The sequence below is a fragment of the Mobula hypostoma genome, chromosome 5 (genome assembly GCF_963921235.1).
Source record: "Mobula hypostoma chromosome 5, sMobHyp1.1, whole genome shotgun sequence".
NCBI classification, from domain to species: domain Eukaryota; kingdom Metazoa; phylum Chordata; class Chondrichthyes; order Myliobatiformes; family Myliobatidae; genus Mobula; species Mobula hypostoma.
The window spans coordinates 4,218,577-4,232,428 of record NC_086101.1 but is presented as its reverse complement, the minus strand read 5'-3'; the positions used below and the strand labels follow the sequence as shown (position 1 = coordinate 4,232,428).

The 13,852-nt window shown below is 46.0% G+C and overlaps 1 protein-coding gene across 1 annotated transcript in view; it reads left to right on the top strand.

The window, feature by feature from the left end:
- Positions 1 to 4,276: 4,276 nt before the first annotated feature.
- LOC134346509 (complement C2-like) overlaps positions 4,277 to 13,852 on the top strand; it is a 185,760-nt gene continuing 176,184 nt past the window's right edge. Inside the window, exon 1 of the mRNA XM_063047901.1 lies at positions 4,277 to 4,432. Coding sequence (XP_062903971.1) covers positions 4,375 to 4,432 — 58 coding nt within the window. The 5' untranslated portion in view covers positions 4,277 to 4,374. The remainder of the gene's footprint in view (positions 4,433 to 13,852) is intronic.

Genomic DNA, 13,852 nt, shown 5'->3' with positions numbered 1-13,852 from the left:
TACCCTCTTGTGCTAGCCATTTCAGCCCTGGGAAAAAGCCTCTGAACTATCCACACAATCAATGCCTGTCATCATCTTATATACCTCTATCAGGTCACCTCTCATTCCTCGCTGCTCCAAGGAGAAAAGACCGAGCTCACTCAACCTGTTTTCATAAGGCATGCTCCCCAATCCAGGCAACATCCTTGTAAATCTCCTCTGCACCCTTTCTATGGTTTCCACGTCCTTCCTGTAGTGAGGCGACCAGAATTGAGCACAGTACTCCAAGTGGGGTCTGACCAGGGTCCTATATAGCTGCAACATTACTTCTCGGCTCTTAAACTCAATCCCATGATTGATGAAGGCCAATACACCGTACACCTTCTTAACCACAGAGTCAACCTGTGTAGCAGCTTTGGGTGTTCTGTGGACTCGGACCCCAAGATCTTTCTGATCCTCCACACTGCAAAGAGTCTTACCATTAATACTATATTCTGCCGTCATATTTGACCTACCAGAATGAACCACCTCACACTTATCTGGGTTGAACTCCATCTGCCACTTCTCAGCCCAGTTTTGCATCCTATCAATGTCCTGCTGTAACCTCTGACAGTCCTCCACACTATCCACAACACCCCCAACCTTTGTGTCATCAGCAAATTTACTAACCCATCCCTCCACTTCCTCATCCAGGTCATTCATAAAAATCACGAAGAGTAGGGGTCCCAGAACAGATCCCTGAGGCACACCACTGGTCACCAACCTCCATGCAGAATATGACCCGTCTACAACCACACTTTGCCTTCTGTGGGCAAGCCAACTCTGGATCCACAAAGCAAGGATCCCTTGGTTCCCATGACTCCTTACTTTCTCAATCAGCCTGGCATGGGGTACCTTATCAAATGCCTTGCTGAAATGTCGACTGTTTATTCATTTCCATGGATTCTGAGTTCCTCCAGCGTTTTGTGTGTATTGCTCTGGATTTCCAGCATCTACAGAATCTCTTGTGTTTTAAGTTCTGAAGCACAAGTCTTCAGTGCTATTTGCAGAAAGCTACTGGGAGCCAAGGCTTTTGCTTTTATCAATAACTTGCATGTTGTCATTACCCATATCTCCAAACTCTTCACTGAGGGGAAACAGGAAAGAGTGAACCCTATGAGATCACAGCTGAGCAGCGTTCTATTCCCACAACCTCCTCAGTACTGTGTTTTACAGTCCATCTATGAATCTGAGGTATAAAATGAGCGATGGAGATGTAATCTATCACAACTTGTGAAGCGCCTGAAGACACACGCTCAACGTTTTAGGAGCGGCATCTGCCCATGAACATCACCTTTTTTCATTTGCACTACTGATTTATATAATGGTGGGGAGGGCTTTGCCTGTGGTGGACTGGGCTGTATCCACTGCTCTCTGTAGGCTTTTCTGCTCGAGGACATCGTTGTTTGCATCCCAGGCTGCGACCACCACACATGTATAGAAGATAGTTAAGGTTTTATATGACAAGCCGCATCTTCACAATCTTCAATGCTCAGTTCCAGTGTGGTGACGATCTGGAATGTTTTTGCAATGGTTTAATATTAACCGAGGGTTGGTAACGGTCACAGTGATGGTGCAACCCAGTCGGAAAATTACAGAAATGGTTCCCGTAGTCGTTTATCTCTGAACCGTGCCCTGAGTGAACTGGTGGCCTTTTGCCCCCCGAAGCGATGAACGTGAAGGTGAGGGACTGCCGTGTGCTTGTTCTTGCTGAATTGTGGCTCCAGAGCATTGTCATTCTGCAGGCACGCCACCAGGACTTGTGCTGTTAGCTTTTTCTCTTGTCTTTGCTATTCTGCAGTAGTGTGCTGTGCGTGACTGCTCATTCTGTGTTCCACACCTTGGCCCTGGAGGGTGGCTGTTTCACTTCACTGTGTATGGTGAGTGAGCGGTTGTAATGAACACTATGCAAGGCGAGTTTCTCACTGTATCCCGGTACACGTGGCAAGCATGAACCAACTTATTAATTTAACCTCAATGTCCATTGCTTTTCTGAATGAACCGAGCCTCCAAGGCTTCTGGGAGAGAGAGAGAATTCCAGGGATTCAGACACCCCACTGAGTGGAGGAATCTCGACTCAACATAAAGCCGCTGTGTTACTTCCAGGACTCTGACACCTGGTCCCAGACTTCTCGACCATGTGAGGTATTGTCCGTGTATCTTACAACAAAGTTTCAGTAGCACACACAATATGCTGGAGGAACTCAGCAAGTCAGGCAGCAGATTCAACATTTTGGACTGAGACCCTTCATCAGGACTGGAAAGCAATGGGGGAGAAGTTTCAATCATATTCCCCTAGAGCCATCAAATATGCCTCATGCATTAACTCTTTAATTCCTGGGATAGCTCTCGTGAGCATAGACATGTATACGTGAAACATACATGGATATAGTCGAATGACAATTGAGCTTGAACTTGATATGACAGTTCACCAATGTTGAGCAAATTTGTGAGGCCTGTTTGTATCCCCAGAGTGGAATACCTTGGTCAGACCAATGACATGTAAACTACCACCCGGACCCTGACTCTGAAACCCCATTTGCAAAAGACACTTCCTTCAATTGTAACTTTAAAACAAAGTTGTAGGTCTTAAAGAAACAGAAAATAATGAAGAGTTAACATGGAGGTCAGAGAATGTTAAATCTTTGTGGGTGCCATTAAGAAACTGCAAGGGTAAAACAAAATACATGGGAATCATATAGTAGTGAAGAATTGGGTTTGAGATTGCAAAGGGAGCTGGAAAAGGCATGCAATAATGGTAATGACACAATTGTAATGGGGGATTTCAATATGAAAGGGGATTTGGGAAAATCAAGTTACTGTTGGATAGCAAGAGAAGGGATTTGTTGAATGCCTACGAGATGGCTTTTTTAGATCAGCTTGTGCTGGAGCCTACTCAGGAAAGGCTATTTTAGATTGGGTGTTGTGTAATAACACAGATTTTATTAGTCAGCTTTGTGTAAAGGAAACCAAGAGGAGGTAGTAATCATAATATGATTGAATTGATGTGGCAATTTGAGAGGGAGAAGCATAAAACACATGTATCAATATCACAATGGAATAAAGGGAATTACAGAGGCATGAGAGAGGAGCTTGCCCAGGTGGATTGGAGGAGGATACTGGCAGGGATGATGGCAGAGCAGAGATGGCTGAAGTTTCTGGGAATAGTTCACAAGGCACAGGGCAGATTTTTCCCACAGAGGAAAAAGTTCTCAAATGACAGGTATGGCCACTGTGGCTGACAAAGGAAGATAAGGACTGCATAACAGCCAAGAAAAGGGCACACAAGGTGAGTGGGAAAGTTGGATGATTGGGAAGCTTTTAAAATCCAACAAAAGGCAACTAAAAAGGCTATAAGGGAAAAGATGAAATATGAGGGCAAACTAGGCAATAATATAAAGCAGGAAACTGAAAGTTTTTTTTCAGTTATGTAAAGAGTTATAGGTGAGTCCACCCTCAGGATGGAGAAGCAACACCTTATATTCCATCTGGGTATCCCCCCAACCCCACCACCCCCAAGCTGAATGCATGAATATTGATTTCTCCTTCCAGTGAACAATTCCCCCACTCATCTTTCTCTATCACCCACTCTGACCTTTCATTCACCCTTACCTCCCTATTACTTCCCCCTAGGTCCCCTCCTCCTATGGTACAATCTCCTCTCCTATTAGACTATTTCTTCTCCAACCCTTGGTCTTTCACACCCACCTGGTTTCACCCATCATCTTCAAGCTCGCCTCTTTCCCCTCCCCCCCCCCACCTTTTTATTCTGGCACCTTCCCCCCTCCCGAGGAAGGGTCTTGGACCAAAACATCTGTTTTCTGCTTTCCATCGATACTGCCTGACCTACCGAGTTCCGCCAGCGCTTCATGCACATTGCTGTGGATTTCCAGCATCTGCAGACGTTCATGTGTTTGAGACTCTATGGGCCGAATGGCCTACTTCTGATCTTATGGAATCCTGCAGTACATTTTCAAGAATGTATCAACCCATCTGTGTTTTACAATGGGCTGTTGCCCCAGTTGCCTTTTGTGGATCGGGTTCCGAGTCTCTCCCTTTCCCTGGCTCTTTCCCAATCTTACTCCTCTAATGGGGCTCTGATTTGTAGTTGGTGCCTCTCTCTTCCCCCAGCCTTATCAGCCTGCCCATGGACTCTACAATTTACAAGAACTGCTTTGTGAAAAACAAACACAAGTTCTGTTTGTGGACCTCTGTTTACAATGGAGTTAATGAATCAACAAAAAGTATACAGTCCCTTGCCCTCACCTCGCTTTCCATTTGGAGCTCTGACCTCTGTCTAAGAAACTCCGACTTTAGCGTTCCCAGGGAGGGATTATTCATCCGTGGAAACCAGGCATGAATGCACTGTACCTGGGCCTTGGTCTGGGCCTCGCTTTGCTTTTGACATCTAAAGGTAAAGTAACAGAGGGGATGTAGCTAAAGATGTCTTTCTGTGCCTAGGTTGTTCAGAATCAGAAGCAGGTTTAGTATCACTAGCAAATGTTGTGAAATTTGTTGTTTTGCAGCACTAGTACATTGTAATAGATAATAATTTCAAGAAAATATGAATTACAATAAGAAAAAAAAACCCAAAATAGATTGAGTGAAAAATTATGCAGAAAAGAAAGCAAAAATAAAGAAAAAAGGTCAGGTAGTGAGGTTGCCCATTCAGAAATCTGATGGTGGAGGGGAAGAAGCTGTTCCTGAAACATTGAGTGTGTGTCTTCATGCTCCAGTACCTCCTCCCTGCAGGAAGCAAGGAGAAGAGAGCACGTCCTGGGTTATGGGGGCCCTTCTTGATGGATGCCATCTTTTTGAAGCATCATCTTTGGAAGACGTGCTCGATGCTGGTTACGGAGGTACAGAGGGTTTTTTGATTAGAACTGAGGGTATTATTGTGTTGAACACTGAGCTGTAATCAATAAACAGCAGCCTGGCTAACAGTGCCGACAGTAGTTGTCAAGGTGATTCAACACCAAGTGAAGAACCAGAGAAATTGTATGTGCTGTAGACCTATTGTAGTAATGGGAAAATTGCAGCTCATTCAGGTCCTCGCTTAGACTGGAGTTATCATAGCCATGAACAACCTCAAAGCATTTCATCACTGTAGATGTGAGCGCCCCTGGACAGTTCACCCTGCTCTTCATTGGCAGTGGTCGGATTGTCGCCCTTTTGGAGGAGGTGGGACCCTCCAACTGCAGCAGTGTGAGATTGAAGATGCCCTTGAACACTCCACCAGTTGGAGACTTTCAAAGTCCCACCATCAGGGCCTAATGCCGTGCGAGGGTTCAGATACTCTGACGCTGGCATCCGAGACAGTGATCACAGAGTCACTGGGTGCTCTCTTTCAGAGCGAGCATAAGAGGTGTGGAGCTCATCTGGCAGTGAAGCATCACTGCTGTTCCTGATGTTAGGTTTTGCTTTGTATGAAGAGACAGCCCGCAAACCATTTTTGTGGCAGCAGTACATTGTAATACATAATAATTAAAATATACAGTGGTTGGCATCTGTCTGTCTGGAAGAACAAAGAGGTGATAATCATCATCATCACAAGCCTGAGCAGAAGGTCTGGTGATCCTGAGATGCCCCAGTTCTCAAGATCCCCCCCTCTGGGCCTCAGCACTATAGTCCAAAGGAAAGCTTATGAAGTGATACGTTTGGCAGCAGCTTGGCTACAGGAGCTGCTGGGAGGACGTTCAATAATGTCCAGCCGCCTTAGGGACTCCACTCTGGATTTGCTGTCGGGGTTTACTCCCATAGCCTTCATCTCTCCCAAGGCTGCCTACAGTGGGGTTATTGACCCATTGCCGGGGATCTGGTTCATGAGCACCAGGGTGTGTCCACACACTGGTGGGCCCACGTGCTGCATGTTCCAGGGGACAGACCTCCACCCCGTCCTCTGTAATTCAGCCTGAGTCCAAAAGGAGTCAGTTTCCACGTGTTGCCAGTGAGGAGGCACTATGTGAGGCTTGCTGCTGGACAGCAATGAGACGGGGGCGCGTTCTGGGTGATGGGGGTCCTTAATGACAGATGCGCCCTCATTAAGCATCATCTTTTGGTGGTGTTGGTTGCTGAGGAGGATAGTGCCCACGATGGAGCTGGCTGTGTTTTCAACTTCTTGCTGCTTTTCCTGATCCCGTGCAGTGGCATTGTCCTCAGATCTGTCGAAATGCCGAGAGAGGTTGTTGGCCATTGTATTCTTGCTGCCGGAATGATAGGTGAGGATGTGATTAAACCAGATGAAGAACAGAGCCCGACGGGCTTGACGGGAGTCGAATCTCTTTGCGTCAGGAAAGTAGGAGAGGTTCTTGTGATCAGTCCAAACCAATAACAGATGCTCTGCCCTCTCCAGCCAGTGTCGCCATTCTTTCAGGGCCTCCTTGACCTCCAGAAGTCCTCGGTTTCTGGCATCGTGGTCGGAGTCAAGCAACGGGAAAGAAAGGCACAATTGTGCAGCAGGTTATTCGCTGAAGAGCACTGAGAGAGTACGACTCTATTGCCGACATCTGATGCGACGACTCTGACTATGAATGCTGGAATGCGTCTGGGTGCTGCAGCATTGGGGTAGTGGTGAAGCTTTGCTTTCGTTCCGAGAATGCTTGGCCTGCTTTGCTTGTCCAGTGGAATCCTGTAGAAGTCTTCTTGGTGAGCGTATTTATGGGGGGTGCAACTGAGCTGAAATTTCGGATAAGGTGGTGATAAAAGTTTGCAAACCCCATGAAGCGCTGCACCAGTTTGACCGTAGGTGGTTTGGGTCAGTCCGTAACCGCCTAAACTTCACTCAGTTCCATTTGAACACTGGCAGATATAAGTACGTAGCCCAAAAGTGACACCTGGTCTTTTTGGAACTCGCACTTTTCTGGCTTGGCATATAAATGAATCTCGAGCAGCCGTCTGCGAACCCTCTGGACGTGCTGGACCTGTTCCTGGTTGGAGGGGGAATAGATCAGAATGTCGTCCAAATACCCAAAAAAAAACAGGTTGGGACATTGTTGACGAGAGCCTGAAAAACAGCGGGGGCATTGGCCAGACCAAAGGGCATCACAAGTTACTCATAGTGGCCAGGGAAGGTGTTGAAAGCCATTTTCAACTCGTCCCTTTCTCTGGTACCAACCAGGTTCTAAGCATTGCACAGATTTATCGTGGAAAATATGATTGCTCCCTGGAGAGGTTTGAACGCAGAGGCAAGCAGAGGAAGGGGGTAGCGGTTCTTCACAGTGAATTGTTGAGGGGCCGATAATGCAGGGATGAAGCTTGCCATCCTTGCTCACAAAAAAGAAGCTCGCTCCTGCTGACAAGGTTGACAGACGGATAAACTCCAAGACCAATACTTCCTTTATACTTTGGAGGTCATCGTTTCTGGATGAGAGCAATGAAAGAGCCAGTCCCGGGGAGGACTAGCACCGGGTAAGAGGTCAATAGCGCAGTCGTACGGCCGGTATGGAGGCAGGGAGGTGGCCTTTTTTCGTACTGAAGACCTCGACAAGATCAATATATTCAGCCAGAATCCCAGACAGGTCCACATCAGTAGTTGATACACGAGGGGATTTCCAGTCCGAGGCTTGAGCTGGACCTAGACAGGTAAAGGGAATACCGGTCCCCAATGTTCCCAGTGAGTTGTAATGACGAGTCCAAGTAAAACTCTTGTGCTGTGCAATTCTTTGCCCAGTGACATGTGCACGCTGAATTTTATTCATTTTAATAGCCAACAAAACACTGTCAATAAGAACTTTGATCGCTTCTGGGTATGATCATTTTCGCTCTTGTTCATCTGCATGCTCACAAAACATACGTAGCAGGCCTGTATTGGGTAATGAAGGATTTTCTCGCACAGCGTCCAAATGCCATATGTGATGTGCTTGCTAAATGATGCTTTAAGAGGTCAAGATTCCAAATATCACTCCACACCTTCGCACTTACGAATTCTCCAGCAACTTTTGCATCAGCCAATACACACAAGTAACAGCAGTTTCCATGGTGTACATAAATATTTCTCCTAACTGCGTGCTCCTGACCTCATGAGCTTTTGGTGCAGCTGTTTCTACGCCTTCATTAAGACACTCCGCTTTAGATGAACTAGCAGTTCTTTTGTTGTGAGTGGTTTAAACTAACATGGCAGGGAGGTGGGAACCAGGATGATAGAACTGAGGATGAGCCAGCAGGTTTACAAGTAGGTGATGGCGGTAACATGAATGTAAGGAAGGACAAGCCAATGATTGGGTACCGATGCAGACAGAGTAAACAGTTAAATTGTACCACAGAGGCAAGATTCAAAAGGGCAAAGAATGCAGGACTGAAAGTGCTGTATTTAAATGTGAGTGGCATTCAGAATAAGGTGGTTGAATTCATAGCACAATTAGAGATTGGTCGGTTTGATGTTGTGGGCATCACTGAGTCGTGGCTGAAAGAAGGCCATAGTTGGGAGCTTAACAACAAAGCATATACTTTGTATCAAAAGGACAGGTAGGAAGGCATAGGTGGCGGTGTGGGTCTGTTGGTAAAAGATGGAATTACATCTTTAGAAGGAGGTAAAATAGGGTCAGAGAACGTCAAATCTTTGTGGGTACTGTTAAGAATCTACAATGGTAAAAAAACGCGGGAATCATATATAGGCCTCTAAATAGTAGTGAAGACTTGGGGTTGAGTTTGCAAAGGGAGCTGGAAAAGGCTTGTAATAATGGTAATGACACAATTGTAATGGGGGATTTCAATATGCAAGGGGATTTGGGAAAATCAGATTAGTGTTGGATAGCAAGAGAGGGAATTTATTGAATGCCTATGAGATGGATTTTAGAGCAGCTTGTGCTTGAGCCCACTATCTTTGATTGGATGTTGTGTATTAACCCTGACCTTATTAGGGAGCTTAACCTAAAGGAACCCTTAGGAGGCAGTGATGATAATATGATTGAATTCGATCTGCAATTCGAGAGAGAGAAGCATAAGTCACATGTATCAGTATCGCAATGGAATAAAGGGAATTACAGAGGCATGAGAGAGGAGCTTGCCCAGGTGGATTGGAGGAGGATACTCGTGGGGATGATGATGGCAGAGCAGAGATGGCTGAAGTTTCTGGGAATAGTTCACAAGTCAGAGGATAGATGCACAGAAGAAGTTCTCAAATGGCAGGTGTAGACAACCGTGGCTACAAGGAAAGTTAAGGACTGCATAAAAGCCAAGCTAAGGGCATATAAGGTAGTAAAATTGAGTGGAAAATTGCATGATTGGGAAGCTTTTACAATCCAACAAAAGGCAACTAAAAAAGCTACAAGAAAGGAAAAGATGAAATATGAGGGCAAACTAGCCAATAATATAGAGCAGAATACCAGAAGTGTTTTTTTTTCAATTTTATAAAGAGTAGAAGGGAGGTGAGAGTTGGAAAATGATGCTGGTGAGGTAGTAATGGGAGACAAAGAAATGGCAGATGAAATTAACGGGTATTTTGCATCCGTCTTCATTTTGGAAGACACCAGCAGTGTGCCAGAGGTCCGTGGTATCAGGGAGCAGGAGTGAGTGCCATTGATATTACAAAGACAAAAGTGCTAGGCAAACTCAAAGGTCTTAAGGTGGATAAGTCACCTGGACCAGATGGACTACATCCCAGAGTGCTGAGAGAAGTTGCTGAAGAGATAACGGATGCATTGGTCATGGTCTTTCAAGAATCACTTGATTCTGGCATGGTCCTGGAGAACTAGAAGATTGCAATTGTCACTCCACTCTTTAAGAAGGGGGGAAGAGAAAAGAGACCATAAAGGTTATAGGCCATTTATCCTAACCTCAGTGGCTGGGAAAGTGTTGGAGTCTATTCTTAAGGATGAGATTTCTGGGGACTTGGAGACTAATGATAAAATAATTCAAAGTCAACATGGTTTCTGTCAAGGGAAATCTTGCCTAACAAATCTGTTAGAGCTCATAGGAAGTAACAGGCAGGGTGGACAAAGGAGAGGCAGTGAATGTCATTTACTTGGATTTTCAGAAGGCGTTTGATAAGGTGCCACACAAGGCTGATAAACAGGATAAAATTCTATAGTCTTACAGGAAAGATACTGGCATGGATAGAAGAATGGCTGACAGGCAGGAGGCAGAGAGTGGGAATAGAAGGGGCCTTTTCTGGTTGGCTGCCAGTCACTAGTGGTGTTTCTCAGGGGTGAGTATTGGGACTGCTACTTTTCACATTATTTGTCAATGATTTGGATAATGGAATTGATGGCTTTCTGGGAAAATTTGCAGGTGATACAAAGATAGGTGGAGGGGTAGGTAGTGCTGAGGAAGCGATGCGATTGCAGAAGGACTTAGACAAATTGGAAGAATGAGCAAAAAAGTAGCAGATAGAATACAATATTAGGAAATGTATGATAATGCATTTTGTTGAAAGGAAGACTATTATCTAAATGGGAAGAAGGTTCAAACATCAGAGGTACAGAGGGACTTAGGACTCCTTGTGCAAGACTCCCAGAAGGTTAATTTATAGGTTGAATCTGTGGGAAAGAAGTCAATTGCAATGTTGCCATTTATTTCAAGGGGAATAGAATATTAAAGCAAGGAGATAATGCTGAGCCTTTATAAGGCACTTGTCAGGCTGCACTTAGAGTATTATCAATAGTTTTGGGCCCCATATTTCAGAAAGGATGTGTTGTCATTGGAGAGAGTCCAGAGGAGGTTCACTAGGATGATCCTGGGAGTGAAGGAGTTAACATATGAGGAACATTTGGCGGCTTTGGGCCAGTACTCACTGGAATTTAGGAGAATGCCAGGGGATCATATTGAAGCCTATCGAATGTTGAAAGGACTAGATAGGGTGGATGTGGAGAGGATGTTTCCTCTGGTGGGGCTATCCAGAGCTGGAACAGCAGAGGAGACTCAAGGGGCTGAATGGCCTAATTTTGCTTCTATGTCTTATGGTCTGAGACCCCCACAACAAGGAAGATGGGAGTAACACACCCTGAGGGGAAGCTCATTGCATGGAGAACCGACCTGTCAGGACTCCCCTCCCTGCTGATGGGTACCCTCTTTTACAGGATGCTTGGGACATTAGGCACAGAAATATCCTGGATCACCACATTGGCAGCAGGATCCAGGTCTGCTCTGCCGATCTCGTTCCTCCTGAGATAGGCACCTGTGCCTCACTTGCATCGGTTCCTCCATGGACCGAGTGCTGGGTGATGAAGGAGAGGATGAGGTCAGATGGTGATTCAAAGAATAGGGAACGAGTGGGCTGCAGGGGAGATCTGCAGCCAGGAGATCTACCATGTTGGCAGTTTATGTGCAGCATCACCAAACCAACCAAACTGGGCTCAGAAGGTCAGCTCACACCGTGTAAAGAAGTCCCTGCAGCCATCAGCGTTACTAGGTTCTCTGCCTGGTGGTGGTTCTGGAACGGACACGGGAGCTGGTTCTCGTTCGGATTAGTGGCAGAGACTGTTGGTGCAGAGGAAAAGGATGCAGGGAGGGAAGTGGAAAGAGGGAAGGGGACAGATGGGGGAGAAGGAAAAAAAAATTGAAAATTGAAATAAATGCGAGGCCAATAGGGCTGTTAACTAAAAATCTCAGACTGGTAGTTAAAATGCCAACACTGCATTTACGTACCAAATGAATACCGCTCCTTTCCAGCATCAGTCGAAACTAACTGGCTGCTTCCCAGACAAGGACGAGGATAAGAAGAGAGTATAAGTGTTGCTGTGCTTTTGGTTAAGTATTGACAAGCCTACAACGAAAAGCAGGGAGTTAAATCCCACCAGGATGAAACAGTAATTAGCTGGAACGTGCGGTCTCACTTGCACAATTGAGCATGGAGGCAGACCTGGGGCAACCTGACCTGGGGTCGGAGGCCTCGCTGTCGTGTGAGTGTTGGAGGCCTCTCTGGTTTTGCTGATTTTTGTCTTGTTTTTGTTGCTTGTGTGGTTCTATTCTGGACGTTGCAGCACATCTTCAGATTGTGTTGGTTGTTAACGCAATGTATGTTTTGATGTGCTTGTGATAAATAACTCTGAACCTGTACTAGACCATAAGACACAGGAGCAGAATCAGGCCATTCGGCCCATCGAGTCTGCTCGGCCATCGCCGATTCGTTCCTCCTCTCAGCCCCAGTCTCCTGCCTTCTCCCTGTATCCCTTCATGCCCTGACCTATCAACCTCCGACATGAAGTCTTGGCCTCCACAGCTGCCTGTGGCAAAGAATTCCATAGATTCATCTCTCCCTGGCTAAAGAAATTCCTCCTCATCTCCATTCTAAAAGGCTGTGTCCTCTGGTCTTAGACTCTCCCACCATAGGAAATAGCCTGGACATGTTCACTCTATCAAGGCCTTTCATAGGTTTCAATTAGGTCAGCCCTCATTCTTCTAAATTCCAGTGAATACTGCCCAGAGCCATCAATGTATGGGGACGGAGGAGATAATCGATCAGAGTTACAGGGAAGTGGTCACCCTGAAGCTGCAGGAGGCGAGTAGATGTGTGATTGTCAGGAGAAATGGAAATGTGAATAGGCAGTTAGAGCAGAGCACCCCTGTAGCCATTCTCTCAATAATAGGTATACCATTTTGGATACTGTCGTGGGGGATGACCTCTCAGGGGAATGCCACCTAGACCAGGTTACTAGCACTGAGCATGGGTCCACGGTGCGGAAGGGAAAGAGGGTGAAGAGGGGAGTGGTAGTGATAGGGGACTCAGTAGTCAGAGGAACAGAGAGTAGATTCTGTGGGTATGAACGGGACACTTGGATAGTATGTTGCCTCCCAGGTGCCATGGTCTCAGATTGCATCCACCCCAGATTGTAGCCAGATGTCTTGGTACATATTGGTACCAACGACATAGGAAGGAAAAGCAAAGAGGTCCTGAAAAGAGATTTTAGAGAGCTAGGTAGAAAGCTGAGAAGCAGGACCCCCCAGGTAGTAATTTCTGGATTGCTACCTGTGCCATTCGCCAGTGAGGGTAGAAACAGGATGATTTGGCAGATAAATGTGTGGCTGAGAAGCTGGTGCAGGGACACGGCTTCAGGTTTTTGGATCATTGGGATCTCTTCTGGGGGAGGTATGACCTGTTCAAAAGTGACCGGTTGCACCTGGAACCGAGGGGAACCAATATTCTCGCGGGCAGGTTTGTTAGAGCTGTTGGGGAGGGTTTAAACTAACTTGGCAGGGGGGTGAGAACCAGAGTGAAGGGGCTCAGGAAAGGACATGGTTAAAAAAAACAAAGATAACGTGCAGTCAGACTGTCAGGAAGAGCAGACAGGTGATGGGACTGAGTTGCAGCCAACAGGCTGAGTATCATTGTATTAGGGATGCAGAATCAAAAAGGGTAGCAAATATGGTACTCAAGGTGTTGTATCTAAATGAACGGAGTATAAGAAATAAGGTGGATAATCTTGTTGCACTATTACAGATTGCCAGGTATGATGTTGTGGCCATCACTGAATCGTGGCTGAAGGATGGTTGTAGTTGGGAGCTGAATGTCCAAGGTTACACATTATATCAGAGTGATAGGAAGGTAGACAGAGGGGGTGGTGTGGCTCTACTGGTAAAGAATGGCATCAAATCAGTAGAAAGATGTGACACAGGATCGGAAGCTGTTGAATCCTTGTGGGTTGGGTTAAGAAACTGCAAAGGGTAAAAGAACATTGATGGCAGTTATATACAGGCCTCCCAACAGTGGCTGGGATGTGGCTCAGTTTACAACAGGAAATAGAAAAGGCAAGTCAAAAGGGTAATGTTATGGTAGTCATGGGAGATTTCAACTTGCAGGTCAATTGGGAAAATCAGGTTGGTAAGGGACCTCAAGAGAATGAGTTTGTTGAATGCCTATGAGATGGCTTTTTAGAGCAGTTTGTCGTTGAGCCTACTG